At 41.0% G+C, this 19,432-nt stretch overlaps 1 protein-coding gene across 1 annotated transcript; it reads right to left on the reverse strand.

The window, feature by feature from the left end:
* Positions 1-4,867: 4,867 nt before the first annotated feature.
* Positions 4,868-19,432, reverse strand: acvrl1 (activin A receptor like type 1). The gene is made up of 10 exons (XM_088993123.1): positions 18,958-19,432; positions 13,732-13,802; positions 12,370-12,606; positions 11,114-11,319; positions 10,936-11,035; positions 10,708-10,854; positions 10,345-10,620; positions 10,057-10,254; positions 7,490-7,620; positions 4,868-6,540 (listed from the first exon to the last, which is right to left on the reverse strand). Exons 1-10 carry the CDS (start codon positions 19,152-19,154, stop codon positions 6,394-6,396), a joined length of 1,710 nt encoding a protein of 569 aa, XP_088849249.1. The 5' UTR covers positions 19,155-19,432; the 3' UTR covers positions 4,868-6,393.

Raw genomic sequence — 19,432 nt, forward strand, 5'->3', positions numbered from 1 at the left:
TGAACTCATTTTCCCTTCGAGAATGACGAGGGGGAGGGCAATGGCCGGGAAGGAACCCTCGAAACCAAGCTTATGCCGATATGAGTAAATGTGTTAACCATTTACTGGGAATATTTATGTGGGAATGGCAGGTCTCCAAATACATTTGCCTTGAAAAACCATATTTAATGTATATGTGACAGGTTCCTGATTTTAAATAGGCCAGCGTGGTGGAATAGTGCTTATCGGGTCACTGTTCTAAAATTGGGTGTTTAAATCTTGCTTCCAGCTTTCCCATTAACGAACAGCGAGGCTCTCAGAAAACGTTATAAACTGCCCAAAGGTGTAAATGTAATTTCTCCATATTCACCCCGCGAATGGATGGCGAATCAACCACTCCAGGGTGCACTAAATTGACTACTAGGTATGTCTGGCTTCGGCCCTTGTTTGTTTTCCATCTCTGTCTGCTGTAACACACCAGATTCAAAAGGTCAGAATCCTTATCAAGCTTTTTTGTTTGTTGATACGATGATCATTTAAATTAGTTGTGTTGTAGCATGGAGCGATTTAAAACAGGAATGACAAGAGGGCCCTGATGATGATCAAGTTTGGAGACGAAAATCAGCCGTACAGTACAGTGAGACCTCAACTTACGAACACCTTATCTTACGAACGTCAAATTTATGAAAATTAAACCTTATAATAAGCACTATTTTCATAATATACACCCACCACGGCTGGTGGAGTAATCTTCGGCGGAAGAACACCAAAGCACACGACCTTCGGATCTGGCGGAGTGATCTTCGGCGGAAGCACACGACTGAACAGCGCTCCAGCCGGCGCTACTTTCCACACCCCCTCTCATTGAATGCACACGTCGATCGCCTACTTTGAGCTTTTTGCTGATAATTTTACTATAATGGGACTGAAAAAAAAAACGACCACAGGCTCGTGTTCAGCCCAAGAAGACACAAAATAAAATCACCGTCGCTGAGAAGAAGGAGATCATTGAAAAACACGAACGAGGTGTGCGTTTGTGTGATTTAGTGGCCGAGCACGGCTATGCTAAGTCAACCATTGCTACCATTCTCCAGAACAGGGAAGACATCAAAGGTGCGTCTGTTGCAAAAGGTGTTTCCGTGCTCTCAAAGCGACGGTCTTGGGCAATCGAAGAAGTTGAAAAACTTCTGTTAATTTGGATTAACGAAAAGCAGCTATCCGGCGACAGCGTGAGTAAAGCTATTTTATGCGAGAAAGCACGGCTAATTCACGCCGATATCGCCATGCGCTAACCTGGAAGTTCGGCGCTTATTGAGGATTTTAAAGCCAGTAACGGATGGTTCGAGAACATCTGAGCGCAGGAGGAGATGGCTGCAGCATCAAGTAGGTTCATAAAGGCAATGTTGGCAAAGTGGAATGATGTGCAGGCTTTTACCGAACAGTTCCATCCAGAAAAGACTGTGGCTATGACAATCATCAACATGATGAACGATAATGTGATGCCTCAGCTTCTTAAGACCTTACAAGTCAGAAAGCAACAGGTGTCAATTAAGAGGTTTTTAATCAGCAAAAATGATGAGGAGTCTCCAAAGAAAAAAGAAGAGAAGCCACACCAGAGGTTAAGTTACCAACAGTCCTTATGGAAGGTGACTCTCCTTCCATAAGCCATCAACGACCATCAAAAAAGTAAATAAAACTTTATTTTACAGCACAGTTTATTTCTTTAATTACAGTCCTCATGTAATGTGCCTCTCTTTCCAAACAGCAATTCCCTGTGACCTTCGACCTCCAACGCCATTCCATCAAGCCATCAATGACCATCAGAAATGTAAATAAAGTGACTTGATACAATGCAGTGTATTTCTTTCATTACAATACAATAGCACATTTATTATACATAGAATAAGGTATGTTGTGTGTAGTTTTAAGGCTTATTTAGTTGAAAAGTATATTTTATGGAAACCCGGGAACTGATTATTCCCATTTTAATGGTTTCTTATGGGATTTTTTTTTTTTGAGATACACACTTTTCGCCTTACACACTCTGTCTGGGAACCAATTAAGTTCATAAGTTGAGGTCTCACTGTATATCGAGTACAGTTCACCTGTCACCATATCCGCTGTGGCGCCACACCGTGGCTCGGAAGAGTTATAGCAACGTCAGAAATGAGCAGCGCCGCCAGTATCTGACTGGTTTTCTAAAACACATTTGAAAATCACGTTCTCATATCTGGCTGTTTGATTCAGCAAAGATGGCCTAAAAAATCAAACGGTTAGCCAAGACGTATGGTAATTTTCATGTGTTGTATCTGAAATTATTCTAATTATTATATAAGAACTTAATGAAGTTATGGTATTTTTTTGTGCTTGTTCTTTGCAAACTAAAACATCTTTATCATAATTTCAGGGAATACATAGAAAAATAGGAAGTATTGAAACAAATCCAGGAATGTAAACCTACTTATTTGGAAATTATATCATATTTCGTTTTTTAAAAATGCATTCCTTTAATACATTATTCAGTGGTTCATAACTCTCTACCTGACTGAGTCCCAGGAGCATGTTTAAAAAAAGGTTTATTTGTTTTTGTCTCTAATTGTTCAACAGCGTCTATCGTTTCTTGAAATATACAGTATTTTGACTATTATTTAATTGGGTCATTTATCGTAAATAAAACCAACAGTAAACAGGGGAAGAGTGAAAAAAGACTGCAGCAAATATGCATTGTGATGTAACAGATTTTTAAATAATGAATAGCGGCTCTCTGTCCAGTGGTCAACACATCCGCCCAGCAGTGCAAAGATGCTGGGTTAAATTCTGGCTTTAGCCTGCCTGTGTGGAGTTTGCATGCTCTACCCGTACCTGTGTTGGATTCTCTGTCTTGTGATTGGCTTGGAACCAGTTCAGGGTATACCTTACCACTGCTTGAAGACAGTCGGGATAGGCTTCAGCACACTTCCAACCCATATAAGGATAAGGAGATTAGAAAATGGATGGGTGAATTGCATTGTTTGAAGGCAGTACTGGGAGAAGCTGATTGGCTGTGGCCTCCTTTCCTCAGGTCTTATGTCAAACTCTCTGACTGATCATCCATTCTGCAGCTTTTTTTACATTTGCTTCTTCAACTTCATTAAACTGAAATTAAAACACAAATGGTGCAGCAAAACATGTAGACAGGTACCATTATAACTCTCACTGGAATATACTTGAATATACTGGAAAATAACTCCAATTACAGCTGATTGTCGAGTTACGAACACTGGTTGAATGAAACTTTCCTTAATTTTTCTGTATGCCTATATTCTACTGCCGTCCATATTTGCCAAATTACACACACCAGCAGGAGCTGAAATGAATTTGTGAAACTGTTTAAATCCCAACAGTCTATTTCTTGATGTGATTAGTATACAGTGTTATTATAGAGCAGAATGTTATCAAGTGGTATTTTCCTTGTTTAAAAAAGGTGACCTATTTGTAATTGTTTTTTTGGGCAGAGGCTGGAACAGATAAACAGTATTACCATTGGGATGGTTGATTTGAGGTGTTTTGAGTTACAAGTGGCCATGGGCTGAATTAAACTCATCGCTCAAGAATCGTTTGAAGGCAGCACAGTGATAGCATGACTGGATGAGGCCTATGATGGGGCCTCCTTGCCTCAGGTCTTACAATATCAGTTTATATTCATTCAACCTCTGTGACTAATCATCAATTCTGCAGCTTTGGACCACCAAACTAGACGTCTAATCTGACGTCCATCAGCAGTCCCCTGATCCAATTCCCGGAGGACCAATTTGGACACATAAAAAATGTTGCATCTGCTTGCAGCATCAAAGCTTAAAATAACAAAGTGAGTTGGCTGCTGATGTGGCCATTTAGTACACTTACATATGAATACAGTATATCTCAGGTGAGGCAAAACGTGCAACACTGACACTTTCTGTCTATCACGATTGAGTGTGTCGTCAGGCATAAGTGTGTCCGGGTTGTCTTATCTGGATATTTTCTGTTTCTGTCCCATATGGCTGGACACCAACAAATCTCTTCACTCTTCTGCCGGAAAAGCAAAACACATGACAGTGAAAGAGAGGCAGTGTTGAACTCACAGGTGGCTAATAGGGCCCGATACAACCCTCCCGTACTGTTAAAAATAACCAGCTTTTCATCTGACTGACCAGACAGCCTGGGGGTTTGAGGGACTATTGTGTCTCTGAACGAAGTTCAAAAAGCTACGCACGCACACTAAGAAATATGCAGACAGCGCCATGGAAAGTGTTTGTCCTAACCAGAGGGTGCATTTTGTTGCAGAGTTTAATTTCAGCTGGCTCTTTATTACCCTTAGGATTTGCGTCACGTTAATTAATTGCTTCATGCTTCATTGTGACCATATTTGCTCTTAAAACTGGTTGTTTCCAACAGAAGACAGTGGAAATAAGGAAATCTCTTATGACAAAATAAAATGCTAAACATTTGAGATTATTCACGTGTGTGAAAACTAACACACTAACAGATACATGACTAGCTTGAAACGGTGATTTATTAGATCTCATTAATTCTGTAAGGGGTATTGATTTATGCTCAACACAATCTAAAATTCAACCCCTCGGTTTAATTCAATTGGATTTTGATATGTGACTTTGTGGCGACCCCTTGAAGGGAAAAGCCGAAAGGAAAAGAAGACATTCGTTTTGAAATGTTAAATGAATGGGAGAAAATGTTAGTACTGTATTGACGCCATATGTCTTTCCAATGGTTGATATCGGTTGTATGGCGACGAACCTCGCGCGAATCTGAAAATGGAAATATATTTTGACATCATTATTATTTGGCGACCTCTTGTGGTGCTTCAGAGAATCACATTACATTAAAACCCAGAAATCAAGAGCGCAAACCATTGAAAAAGACAGTTTATTTCAAAATGCATCGTGAAAGAGATGTAAATGGTATCCTAGGGCAGTGATTTTCAACCACTGTGCCGCAGCACACTAGTGTTCCGTGAGAGAACGTCAGGTGTGCCGCGAGAAATTATCCAATGCCCCTTTTTCAAATTATTTTTTTACAAACATGTATTAATCATTTTCTGACAATATTTCATTGTCCTGTGTCCGTGCTGAAAAGACTGGGAGGGTAATTTCATATTCGTCCGTGTGGCAACACGTCACCTCTTTCCTGCGAGATGGTTCGTGGTGTGCCGCAAAAAAAATATAATGTAAAAAAACGTGCCCTGGTTCAAAAAAGGTTGAAAAACACTGTCCTAAGGGGACAGAAAGAATCAATACATGATAACAAATGATGTTCTCTATACAGTACAACTCAGTGGCGGACCGTCAGTGCCTGCAAGGCCTTCTCTGCTGGCCTAAAAATATCTGAATCACAGACTGATGTTAATTGTATTTTGTCCTTGAATTCTTATTAAATAATTCCAAATTGTCTTTCAGCTTCCTTTCATTACTTCCCGCCCTGTTGTGCTGCTTCCAGATGTGTGTTCACCAATCACATTTCAGCCATCATTTGTTACTAGGGTCAGAAATCTTCCTGGACGCCCCTGTTGTATCAAATGTGTCAATCAAACTGCTGGTCTAACCAATCACATTTTGAGTTGGCAACACAAAATGGGTATCAACGCCTTCTTGAAGGCGCTGGTCACCGTCAGACTTTTGACAAACTATGATTGACTAGTCACATGATTGGCTCGTGACTAGCCAACCATGTGACTAGCGAGTCACTAGCCAATCATAGTATCAAGACAAGAGGATACTGGCCAGAGCTAGCACACTGTATCTGTAGTGAGCTGCATAAGCAAATATATTTTGTTGATTTAATAGTAGTTTTGTCAACCCACAATGGCTGAAGTAGGAGAAGAAATGGATTTGGTTGGGGATTTACTGTTTAAGCCATTTTCAGGACGGACTTCAAGAAAAAATGGACGTCGTTAAGAAAGGTCGGTCAGTTATTTCCTGGTTAATGGTATCGTCTTGTGGACTTGTAGTAAATCACACCACACTTTTGTCAGTCTGGATTGATCAGAAGTAGCATTACTGAAGGCCTAGCTATGAAATCCACGGCCCGCCACTAGTACAACTAGATACTCAATCTGTCTGTGCAGCGAAAAAGTCAAAAGTGCTTTTATAGAACAAGCATTGTGCTATCTTTGGCATAATAACTCTCATTCATCGCAGACGTCATTCTCTGTGTCTGTTCTTGAGATTTTCCGGAATTTCGATCAGGGGAAGACAAATTGCAGATGGTACAAAAGTGTGTAGACACTACTGGCGAAAATTATAGTGTTTTAATAAAATGCAGCAAGTGTGTGAGTCATTAACTGAAATTATGCAGCTGATATTCACCACCGTGCTCGCGGGAACAGGGTACAAAATTCCCTCAGGCTTCTTCGATCTGCATCTTGGTGACTACGGTCTAGATGTCCTGCTTGAGTTTTTTGACGCTGAAATCACTGTCGTGGTCCAGTTTGGAGAGGGTCTTCTTCACACGCAGTGCTGTGAGACGGGCTGGTGCGTTCTGGAACCAGCACTCCTTCATAATCTTCACTATGGACGACATTATCTAGACACACGCACAGAGATACATAAAAATGTATGGATGAGCACCATGACCGTGAGCTGGATTCAGGCAGTCTGTCTTTCTGTTTGCAAACTGTCCGTTACACCGCGTCTAGAAGATCTGTGAATGAGTTCCTCCCTTTTCCAATGTGTGAACACCATTGACACAGAATACAATTGGTGCATTCAAAACACAATAGGAGAGATGGCATTTAGTGTCTATGTCTTTGTCGTCGTCAGCTGCATTCGTACTTCGAAATTTTGAGTGACCCACCTTGGGACTTTTTTGAGATCCACGCGGTCATTCTAGTGATTTTGGGCTTACGCGAAAAAAAATCAGCAATAGGAGTGAACTCAACTCAGCTTTCTTTTCAAAAGGCAGCAGTTTGTCAAAGCGAACACATTTTCAGGTTGTAAATTGGTGAATGCCACTGTTAGTTAGTACTTGCTTTCAGTCAAACTACACATACAACTAACATAATGATGTGTATTTATAACAGCCACATAACCTTGCTTTAAACTCAGCTCGCACATAATTGGGAACATAATAGGCAGACTAAAACACAGAGATAAAAACGCAAATGATGCAGCAATATATGTAGATAGGAATGAATGAATTAAAGTCATTGTCTCGAACTGGTGGTCCAGAATGCTGCTGCTCGCCTCTTAACTGGTATTTGTAAGAGGGAGCACATAACTTCTACTCTGGCATACCCTCACTGGCTCCCAAAACATTTTAGATTTCTTTTCAGTATCTTATTGGCACGAATAGCTGGTACGAAATAGGCTTGTGAAAAGGAACTGTTGCATCTGACAAGTATCTGTTGTAACAAAAAAAGTGTAAGGAGTAATGGGTACTTGAATCTCTGTGAGAGCCTATGTCGCTGTGCTAAAAGGATGCAAGCGAAAAGGGCAATTATAGAGGCAATGTGCAAAGCGTTTTCATGGCCTACTGGGTGGGAGTGCAGCCGATTGTGCAAGATGGGCCTCTGCTGGTCCACACAGACCACTTTCTTCATCTCTTCAAAGCTGGGATCGGAGGGCACCAGCTCGAAAAAGGGAGGACGGTACTCTTCCACAATCCCTAAAAAAAAAAAAAAAATCAACTTCACATCTTCTACCCTGAGAAATATTGCAAAACATTGCTTGTGGCTGAGTGGGGGGAAAAACAGGCGCCAAGACTCATTATCTGCCTTATGAGAAGACAATGTGTGAACCATCTATATTCATCTTTTTTTAATCTCTGCACGCATTTGGAAATTTTCTCTGGAATAGCATCATAGTGGGAGTACACTTGATTACACATGAACACAGGAAAAGATAGAAACTCCTGGGAGACTATGCTGGGATTAGGAAAAGGCACACACATAATGAAATGGATGTGTCTCGGAATCTTCCACCGTGTGTGTGTGTGCTTGTGTGAAAGATGTGCATGTATCCATCTGCATGCTCGTACTCCGGCGGCTGGTGTATCTCCAAACGAGTGCTGACACCAGATAAGACTGTTTATAATTACTGTAGAGCTAATCACGGGAGCGGATATTCGAGACTGACACAGACAAGGGAAACAGCTGAGTGCTGAGAGACATGCAACGAACTGCCTCCAGTGTACAGTACATGCTAGCAGCCAGACATATCTGACAAAACACAACATGCACAGCGCGCCGTGTCTTGTTTTCATAAAGTCAGACACGGGATACTGTTTGAATACGGAATTGTTTTGTCTCCATAATACATTGTTCCCATTTACTCATACTGTACAAGTAATGCTCAAGTCATGTTTTGATATTTCAAAAGACAAGTGGAAAAAAAAGTTGCACTCGAGTAAAAAGTCAAAATAGTAATTCATGACAATGTGTCTACAAATGTACAAAAGGAGTATTGTGTGCATGTCAATTGAGCCATTGAGCAGTCAGGACAGAAGCTTAATCCTCAAGCATGTTGTCCGACTGGTATGGTACGCTGCCAGTAGTTTTTAGTAGTTCACCAAGAGACAGAATGTTTTTCTGAAACAATTCAATTCAGACAATGAAAGTAATTGTGTCGCGACAACAAAACCTAATGTATCTTAGAAATTTGAGATATAATGAAAAAAAGTGTTCTTCAGATCCCTGCCAATGTAGATTGATTTTAACATTTGCTACATGTGTAAAACAACACACCAACATTGTGAAAAATGCATCAGTTCTCTGCTGAAAACAATGAAGTGAATGCGGTCAATCAAGGTTTCCTCTCAACTGTCAAATTTCAGTAAAAAACTGCTACTATGGTGAAGAAAAATGGTACTGCTACTTCATCTCCTATGTTTCTTATGCCCATACAAAACCACATGTTAGCGCTGCAAAGATACCGGTATTCACGTATAGCACGCATAAAGAAGGTGTAAGTTTACACAAATTGCCAGCGGACAAATGAGCCCATTTCCAATGGAGCTTGTCCAGACAGCTCGAATTGATATGGAAGGACTTCTTTAATCTATTGCAAACATTTATGCTTTTTTCTTCAGAACTATTTGAATCATATTCATAACTGGATGAGTAAAAAGAAAGCATCTTCTCCGAATCTGAAGTCTCTCAAGCCATTGTTTTGACTATAGAGCAAGGCAGTTTGTGAAGTTTTCTGGCGTGACGTCACGAACAAGGGGGAGGGACTTTCTGAATTTCCCCAGTTCCGAGCTCATTTTGTGGCAGTTTTGGGACACATTAAGTATCCTGCGTGTTTTGGCTATTTTAGATGCTATAAAACGTTTTTCTGATGTCAGTTAGGAAACAAAAAAAATGGTGTCGGTTGTCCTTTAAGCCTTTGTTGGCTGTAAAATATCCCACTAGGTTGTCGTTGTCATGTTTCAGTTAGCGACCAACGGTTGGCATTGTCGCGCCCCACTTGCAGCTGCACAGGTGTTGGTCATTTTAATCAATGGCAATTAAAATGACTCCCGGCACGACCTCTCAGTGTCGGGTCATTGTTTGTTTCACCCTGTCAGGTTACTTTCGTCTTATCATGTTTTAGTCATGGTTTTGTTTGCTACTTTGGACCTTTTTGTTCTGATGACTTTGTTGTTTGAGATTTTGTTCCTGCCGAATTTATTGAAGACAATTTGTCAATTACACCCTGCTCCTCCCTCCTGTTTGCTTTTTTTTGGGTGTACCACCACCACCACGACCACCTTGTTTCACCCTGAGAGTCATAATGCTTTTCTATGCTTTGACAACAAGGCACACTAAAGCGGCTACAACATCACAAAGCTCATGTTTGAATTTCTTCATTCTCCCGTGACACGTTCACACTCAGAGCCGACAACTAGGTGTTCTGAAATGGACTGTCAGAAGGGAAGTTGGATTTTTAGGGGGTAGAACAAGCCACTGCCAATGAAATCAAAAGCGCTCAATTTGCTGTGTATGGGCTTAGCTATCCACGAGAAAAAACATACAAAAACATTGAAACAATTCCCAATCTTTGCTTGAATTTTGAATAATTTGACCGTCGAGCTGTTCGACTATTGGCATTACAGTGTAGTTACCGTTTACGATTGTTCTGCGTGAAATTTCCCAGAAGACCAAGCCCAGGGCCCAGATGTCCGTTTGCTTGTAGGACTCAAATACATCAATTCGTATGCTCTCATCGAGCACCTCAGGTGCCATGTAGCGTTTAGTCCCTACACGAGGGTTGTGGCCAACATCCAAGTAGTCATTAGACTGCGAGTGGATCACGGCCAGACCTGGCAGCGGAATAAAGCACAATGTTATCCATTATAAGTCACGCTGGAAAACTACTGTGAGGTGCTGTGATGCTTCTGCTGGATTCTCACCCAGGTCAGCGATGCAGCACTGCCCGTTCCTCTTCACGAGGATGTTTCTGCTCTTCAAATCCCGGTGGGCAATGGCTGGTTTACCCTGGGAGCTGACGATCTCGGTGTGGAGGTGAACGAGACCACAGGCCACGGACAGGCACATCTTCAGGCAGCTCTCGGGCTCGAAGGTGCTGTACTGGAGGAAGTCGTAGAGTGAACCCAACTCGTGGAAGTGAGTGACGAGCCACAGCTGGGTGCTGGAATTCTTGGACGTCATATCAGAGGCTATGAAACCTGAAGTGGGAATAGAACACACTTGTTTTTAAAGTTGGCTTTTTGACCGATGCTTCATATCTGCTGGTTTGAAATCGAGCGCAGCACCCAGGATGTTGTCGTGCCTCAGCTGCACAGTATTGTAGATCTCGGTCTCTCTGAACCAGGACTGCTCGTCTCTGGAGGAGAAGATCTTAACTGCTACACTCTCCCCCATCCAAGTTCCCCTCCAGACTTCTCCATACCTGCCTTTACCTGGGATATCAATCATGAGAGATTTATGAAGTACAAAAATGGTAGAAAACACCAACAACAGTGATGAGCATTCCGACTGACCAACACATTCCACAAGTGAAATCTGCCTGGCCATAGTCCTTTGAACCAGATACGGAAGGCCAGTCCCACTCCCTGATGTGCAGAACTCATCATATATACCCTGGAAAAACACACACAGTCTGTATTGAAACCCCGGAATATCTCAACGCCGAACGACGTTTGAGATCAAACCGCTTACACCGTAAGTAGGGTCTTCTCCATTCGGGACCTTGAGCATGGTGGTGTCATGGTCATCTGAATTTTTGAGGCGGAAGTGCATGCGTCGAAAGCGCAGGAAGATCAGCAGGCCGCAGAAACTGGCAGCCGTGAATAGGAGCAGAATAGCCACGGTGATCCACAGCTCTGGACGGGGCTGCTCCGGCAGTATTGTGGTTGTTTCGCCATCTGCATGCACGGGTTCATATATATATATGGATGATGCTGTCACTCTGTACTCCCTTTTCAATGTCATAAACTAGCGATGATGAAATGTCAACTTTAAGGTGTACTAAGCAGGGGTCATCCATGTTAAGTCTCACGATTTGGTTGGGAGACTCCCCATTTTGACCACATGCAATACTCATTTTATAAACCAACTACTGACACAATACAGACAGTTAATTTGAAACAAAAGAACATTTAAAAAACAAAATACATTGTTATACTCATTGAATATATAAATAAAGAATGAAAGCATGTTTGTGTTTTATTTACTTCTAATTTACACAATTGTAACACTCACATTATTTTAACACACACCACAGAGTCACAAGTACGACAATCTCCCGATTTATGATTTCTGAAATTTAACACGTGTGAGGGGTGCAGAGAGCGATTTTGGGGGACCAGAGGTAGTTTTTGGCTCCTTTTTTATGATGTATTATATATTTTGTTCTAAGAAGAAAGAAGCAAGTATGTGGAACTGTTGCGGCTTGGAATTGAAGTGAATTTACATGGGACGGGAGATGTGAGACAATCTCTTTTTGTCAATGGATTTTATGGCTTCGTGTTTGCTTTCAACAAATAGGTTGTAGCAGACGTGCACATTTCACCATGGCGTACCTGATCCACTGGTGTAAAAAAGACACTTTGATCCTCTCCTCTTTCATATAGAACTGCTTCATACAACAAATAGGGTGCAGAAAGTGCTTAAGCTTGAATGACTGTCTTTGTGTTGTCATATTATTTTGTTTTTTTTGTTGTATGTACCTCAAGGTGGTGGCTCAAGCGTGGCCGCCTTTACAGCAGGTCCTGTATTTTGTTTTTTTTTTGACTTCTTCATTTCCTTTCCTCTTACTTTCATCGCTATGCTGCTGTGAAATGTAAATTTCTCCACTGTGAGACTAATAAAGGCTAATACAAAGCAACGTGGTTGTGTGAACACAAGAGCACGCTGGCGTTAAGCTTTCAAAGAGTGCATTTTCATATCCAGAGTTGTGTAATGTGGGTACTAACTGATGTTTGGAGGCGGTGTTGCAAAGGCATTGCATTGGTTGTCTCTGCAGCAGTAGACATGGAAGCGGTCAAAGGAGGTGAAGCACTGCTCCCTGTAGTTGTTGTTGGAAAAGCAACCCTTCTCCTCACGACCGTACACCCACGTGTAGAAGCAGATATCGCCCCTGCATGTGTCATTTACACATGTGCCTTTGTCATTTTCACACGCGCACAGCAGCTTCCCGTCATTCTCGGAATCTGCAGACAATGAAAATGTTTGTCAGAGTTGCATGATATTTATTTCCAACTTCTGGAGAAATATGATTATTTCTTATTCAGATATACAGTACTTTCAGATGATCACAAAACAACACGTTCACCCCTTTTGTATGGGTTGGGTTTGTATTTTCTGCCCACCAGGAGGCAGAGGAGCAGTTTCACATGAGCATGCAAGGAAGAGGTAAAAAGTTAAGGACTTCTTGTGTTTTCCCCTTGCTCTTGAGTCTCTGACAAAACGTGCATGTATGAATCTATGTGCCCTTCGCGTGACTGAGAGGTTCATGAAGGCTGAAATGGACTGACAGATGGATGGGAGATATGTTATCAGTAAAAATCATTAGCCAAAGAACATAAATAAATACGAAACAATGTATTTAAATTTACACATCCTAGATATTTGACAATCCCAGAATCAATTTGTGTAACGTTTCGGTTTGCCACCAACGGGTGACACTGTCGGGCCCCGCCTGCAGCTGCACAGGTGGTCGTTTTAATCAGTGGCAGTTAAAAGGACTCCCGGCATGGCCCTCCAGTGTCGGGTCATTGTTTGTTTCACCCTGTCAGGTTTGTTTTGTCTTGTCGTGTTTTAGTCATGGTTTTGTTTGCTACTTTGGACATTTTTGTTCTGATGACTTTGTTGTTTGAGATTTTGTTCCTGTTGAGTTTATTTAATATAATTTGTGAAATACACCCTGCTTATCCTTCCTGCATCCTTTTTAAGGTCCACCACACTACCATCTTGCAAATCGTGACAATTTGATTATAACGCGAATTTCGTTATACTGGGAATGTGATTTTCACGCTGTCATTTACTTTGTGCATTTCTTTATAGCCCACAAACAACAAAAGGCATTGTGTTGTGGATTATTTTAATCTGATTTTAAGTGCTGTATTCAAGTGTAGGGAATTTTAAAAATAAATTCAAATCAAACAAAACTTGTTGCTGACTAACTTAATAGTTTGAAATGTAACCAGATCAGCATGTGTGTAGACGGCTAGCCACATCTCCAAACTACTAAATACTGAAAATTTGATTTGCATACATTCAGAGAAGAACCACGTTGTGTAAGGGCGCTGCAATGCACATCTTCATCCTTCACTCACCTGCGTAGTGAGCCGACATCAACAGCAGCAGTTCAACTAGTACCACTGTGAAGCCAAGTGAGCCTTCCATTCTGTGGATCAGGCAGAAAGTCAATGTACACAAGTGATATAGTGAACGATAGGCACAAATGTGATTTTCTTGACATTTTAGTCGCCCTGTAAATGAAATTTAAAGTGGTGTCCAAAGCCACAGCGGAAACACCGAGGACCAAAACAACAGTCGGTGGGCCCAGCCTGTCTGCCTGTGTTCTAATTGCTCTCGTTGGGGAAAAAAACAGGACTTGGTGGGGGAAGGAGACTGTAACAGCACTCCAGAGTGTTTGTATAAGTGGGCCGAGACTGCGTGTGGCGCTGTGCTAGCCAGTCTCCAGGCTCAGCTGCCTTGCTTGCAGAGTAAATATTGATGGCGATGCTTCCTGCCATTGAGTGGCCCCACCCGGCTCGCCGTCGAGACTCTGGCTGCTCATTGTTGAGGGCCTCACTGCCGGGGGTCACGCAAGCAACACAGACTTCATACAATGCGGACGAAGGTGGGTGAGTGTTCACATGTTATAAGCATCAATTTATTTTGTTTTATTTTTTATATATGTTTTTAATTTTATATATTTATATTTTTTAATCTATCAATCTATCCATCAATCAATCTATCAATCCATCAATCCATCAATCCACCAATCCACCAAACCAATCTATCCATCCATCCATGCACGTCAAGTTACGAATCACTTGGGACTTCATATTGCAATCTTGTCCATATACAACTTACGGTGTTGAAGTTTGTGGAAATACATAAAGAAGTATGCTTCAAATTGTCATGATCTGGTTGGCGACCAACGGGTGGCGCTGTCGGCCCCGCCTGCACCTGCACAGGTGCTGGTCGTCCCGATCAGTGGCAGACTGCCACTTTCTGATTGGCGACCAACGGGTAGCGCTGTCGGCCCTGCCTGCAGCCGCGCAGGTGTTGGTCGTTCCAATCAGTGGCAGTCAAAAGGATTCCCGGCACGACCATTCGGTGTCGGGTCATTGCATTGTGCAATGCAGTCATTGCATTGTATGCTGTGCATGTGTTTGTTTCATCGTGGCAGACTTTTACTCTTGGTTTTTCTTTGATACTTTGTATTTTTTTGTTCAAATGATTTGGATGTTTGAGATTTTGTTCCCGCTGACTTTATTTTAATACAATTTCTCAAATACAACCTGCTGCTCGCTCCTGCCTGCTTTTTGGGATCCACAACTGCCATCACCACCTTGCAAACATTTGACACAAATGCTCTGGACCGTGCAAAAAAGAGCCACAGGACAAATGTACAGTATACTGTATACAAAATTGAGCTGAAATTAATTCTTTTGGATTTGGATATTACTCAAATGGGGTCTATGATTGTATAGGCAAATGCATATTTAGGATATTTGGGTATAAATAGCTTCTATTAGTCAGGTAATTATTCGACTTCATTGGCGAGAATGACAAAGTGCAAAGATTCGAAGCAACGCGTCAGCCGTGGGCTATTCTTAGCCTGGCAATTTCTCAATCTCAGTTATCCTCCATTTTGTACAACTAAGGCTAGGACACAGCTAGCTAGCGTTTAGAAATGAAGGAAAAAATATTCCAATTTTCAAGTTAACATCAGAGCATCAAAGTGTGAGTAGTTTTACTTTATTTGAATGTTATTGTGCTGATGACCATTTTATATTTTAGTTAATGGTGTACACTTGCAGGTTGGGTGAACGCTGCCTGCTCACCCGCAGAAACAAAATGTTCTTATCCTGTGCCTGTATAGTGTCCTTGACAGTTTTGAAAGGTTCTTATAAAAACTATTTATTATTATTATCATTTAAATTCAACATTTTTATTGGTTCCTTTTGTTTTGACTGTTTGCATTTAGAAATATACTGTTTGAAATAAAATAAACCGAAATTGAAAAAAATATTAAATAATTCATACATAAGCACAATTTTCGAACATTCAATTAATTTAAGAAGCAACTTTCTGGAGAGTGAGCAGAAATCAAAATCCCAAAAGAACACCTATCCAAGCATGGGGAGAACACTTCAGGTCTACACAGGAAGCCCGCAGCGCAGAGCCAACTCCTGACCTCAGATCTGTCATGCTCAGTACTCATTCACAACACCATGCGGACCAACTATTTACTGTAATAATAATACAGTAAAGTCTCGTTATATCGATATTCTCGGGAGTCGGAAAAAATATCGATATAACCGGACTATCGATATATCCGATCCTGCGGCATGTAAATCTTCTCCTTGCGTTCATAGAAATAGTATCGTAATAAGCAGTACTATCGATATAACCGATATCGATATAACGAGACTTTACTGTATTAATAATAATACACTGTAGTCCCTTGTAGCCCATTTTCACCTGAAGCTTAGTAGTGATGATGAAATTAGTGATTCCTACTTTAAGAATTCAGCCCTAAATTTTCTTTATAGCTATTTGTTGCATTTCGCTGGTCTAACGGGTGGATTTTAATGCTTAACTCATTTTCCACAACAACCATTTTATTTTGAATGCAGATTTAAGACTAATTGGGATGCGTTTGACATATTGTAAAGCAAATTTGGGGATTAAGTTTCCCTTTTATTCAAGTATTGCTGATGCTCTCACATATCGCTACCCCATGACGTGAGTCAAATCAAACACAAGGTACTCGCTGCACGCCATTTCCACCTGAGACGAAAATCTGATAACGACCAACAAACTATCTTTGGACTTGCAACCCCATCTGTCACCATGCCCCCCCTCCCCTTCAAATCCGGTTAAGAGCTTCATGTATTTACACGGCACTTCCTCCATTCTGCAGCCTGCAAGTCAATGCTTGTAAATCTGTAAGTCTAGCATAAACACAACTCCACCCACTCATAATGTCAGTGGAGGGGCACAACCGGGTTTCATTTATCAGGCGATCACTTTATCGTAATCGTGTCCTTCCATCGTAGGCTGGTCTGACATTCGACTCCGGCATGCTTCCTCTCCGAGCTCCCTCCTGTTTGTCTCCGTTCTGTCCAAAGCTAAACCCCTGCAACCCAAGGGGAAAGAGAACCATTGTCATCTCTTCCTCCCATCGACGGCTTCGACTCAGTGAAGCAGATCTCTCATTCCATCTGGATGACTGTGTAGTTCGTGAGGTGGATGGTGGGGGCATGCAACAGCACAGCAGACACTTTGAGCTTCTGAACGGGGCCTCGCTGCACGAAAGAAAAGCCTCACAAAGAAAAGCCTCACAAAGAAGAAAAAAAACGAAGCCATTTTAATGCAACATGTGGATAAATATATGGTCACTATTCCATTATCCCATACTCCTCATGCGTGCACAATGTGTTAATGAGGTAGTTGTTGATATTGTGCAACCCAAAAGCTAGCATTTGGGACTTTCTACAAATTACAATAACAGACTGGAATGACTCAGTGTCTTCATTTGGCAGACAAAGCACACTTTGCCAGGCGTCGTGCTCACTTAGTATCTGCATGGTCTCACATGCATGAATATTCATGATCAGTGGAGACTGAAACATTGGAGATTCAAAACAACACCCACTATTCCATGATGCATCCTGATTAGATAATCAATTTGAAATGATTCGATAGTGACAGCTCTAATCGCAATACAACACCTAAATTGTTCCGACTGCCACAGGCATCATGCTGATATCAAGACAACAATGCACGGAGCGTTCCACCCCTTATCCAGCATCCCGTGGCTGTATACAAAGGGTAAAGAGGAGCACGATGGACTCGTGAGGCCAATTGACAAATGGAGGCTGGATTAAAAGCACCGAGGCACAAACCATGGCCGCACAAGAACACACAAGATCAATATTGGCCAGGGTCTAGCTTATCAGACAGGATCTCATGTGGAAGCTGTGCAAAAAAGACCAAGAGACGATAAATTATATTTCAGCAGGATGTCAACTACTTATGGGAAAAGCATAGTGGCAAAATCAGGTAACAGAAATAGTCTATCAGACATCTGCAAATTGTGAATTGGCTTTCAATTATACAGCACTATAACATTACTGTGTGTGATGTATTTTGGAGATACGTGGCTGGCACATCAGGGGCTCCAATCTGAGCTAAGGCCTCCATACTACTTTCATGGAGTTTTGCTAGCTATTCTAGATTCTCGGCCGTACACAATCAGGATTTCGGGACCAGTCACAGACCAGAGAGTTAAAAAAAAGATAACCTGTCACTGATGCGATCAGATGATGTACCAATCTATCGAAACAATTATTGGGGTATTGGAACCAACCTGGCCACAATCACCTACATTTGCATGTTAACAATGGCCATTGAAATATATCATTAAAATATATATATATATATATATATATATATATATATATATATATATATATATATATATATATATATATATATATATATATATATATATATATATATATATATATATATATATATATATATATATATATATATATATATATATATATATATATATATATATATATATATATATATATATATATATATATATATATATATACATACAGTAAAGTCTCGTTATATCGATATTCTCGGGAGTCGGAAAAAATATCGATATGACCGGACTATCGATATATCCGATCCTGCGGCATGTAAATTTTCTCCTTGCGTTCATAGAAATAGTATCGTAATAAGCAGTACTATCGATATAACCGATATCGCTATAACGAGACTTTACTGTATATGTGTGTATGTATATAGATAGATAGATAGATAGATAGATAGATAGATAGATAGATAGATAGATAGATAGATAGATAGATAGATAGATAGATAGATAGATAGATAGATAGATAGATAGATAGATAGATAGATAGATAGATAGATAGATAGATATACATTGAGCAAAAATGGCCTTTGTAAGATTGGTTCACATTTGTTATTTTTTTTGTAAAAATGTTGGAGTACGCCGTACATTATTTGAAATGATTAAAAAAACGTATACAATAGGGGCAAAACGTATAAATTGACAGATAATCTGTTTCACTTCAATTTAAATAAAACATGTTGTGATTTCTTTCTTTGAAATTTACTATAACCCTCAATAAAATATAGCATTTTGCCTTTGTCCTTTTAAATCTCCATCTTAAGTATACCATATTTGATGACACCTGTTGGTTCTCGGGGAAAAACGTGTGATGAGTACTACTACGTGTCTAAAAGTAAATATGTCAACAAAATGCATTCAAAGGCATTACCTGTTCACGACGCTCTTCTCAACTTGAACGTTGTCCACACCGCGCGTCTTCCATGTGTACTTGGTGGGCCCCCTGTTTAAAACCCCCTCCGCGAATAGATCAATTGAAGAGGTTCGATCCCAAAGACGACGCCAGTCGCATCCTCGCTCCGCATACGTAGACAAGGCCGATCTCTCTCTCTCAACTCTGCTGTCCATAAACGCGAGAAAAGTGAAAATAATGGAATACTCCGCCGCAGCGGTGTGAGATAATCATATCCGATCTCGTTGCAAATCTACGACGACACGCAAACGAGCAACCCGGAGCCAGACTGCTCGCACCCAGTGAGGGTTGCTCAAACAAGTTGGCCCACGAAGGGAGGCCTTTTGTCGAGTCTTTGACCGCGATCAAAAGCCAAGATTACATTTTTTTTCCTGCAAAGTACAGTTTTGTCCCACCCCTCATTGTCCCGCGCAACTCAACTCTGCTCTGTCTG

The sequence above is a fragment of the Hippocampus bargibanti genome, linkage group LG01 (genome assembly GCF_051943395.1).
Source record: "Hippocampus bargibanti isolate YZ-2025 linkage group LG01, ASM5194339v1, whole genome shotgun sequence".
In the NCBI taxonomy this organism is placed as follows: domain Eukaryota; kingdom Metazoa; phylum Chordata; class Actinopteri; order Syngnathiformes; family Syngnathidae; genus Hippocampus; species Hippocampus bargibanti.

Coding starts and splice junctions, on each gene's coding strand:
- acvrl1 (XM_088993123.1), bottom strand. CDS start 19,154: ATGGACAGCAGAGTTGAGAGAGAGAGATCGGCCTTGTCTACGTATGCG. Junction 10,621..10,707: donor GAGGCACGACAACATCCTGG/GTGCTGCGCTCG, acceptor TTCCCACTTCAG/GTTTCATAGCCTCTGATATG. Junction 10,255..10,344: donor GTGCTGCATCGCTGACCTGG/GTGAGAATCCAG, acceptor TTCCGCTGCCAG/GTCTGGCCGTGATCCACTCG.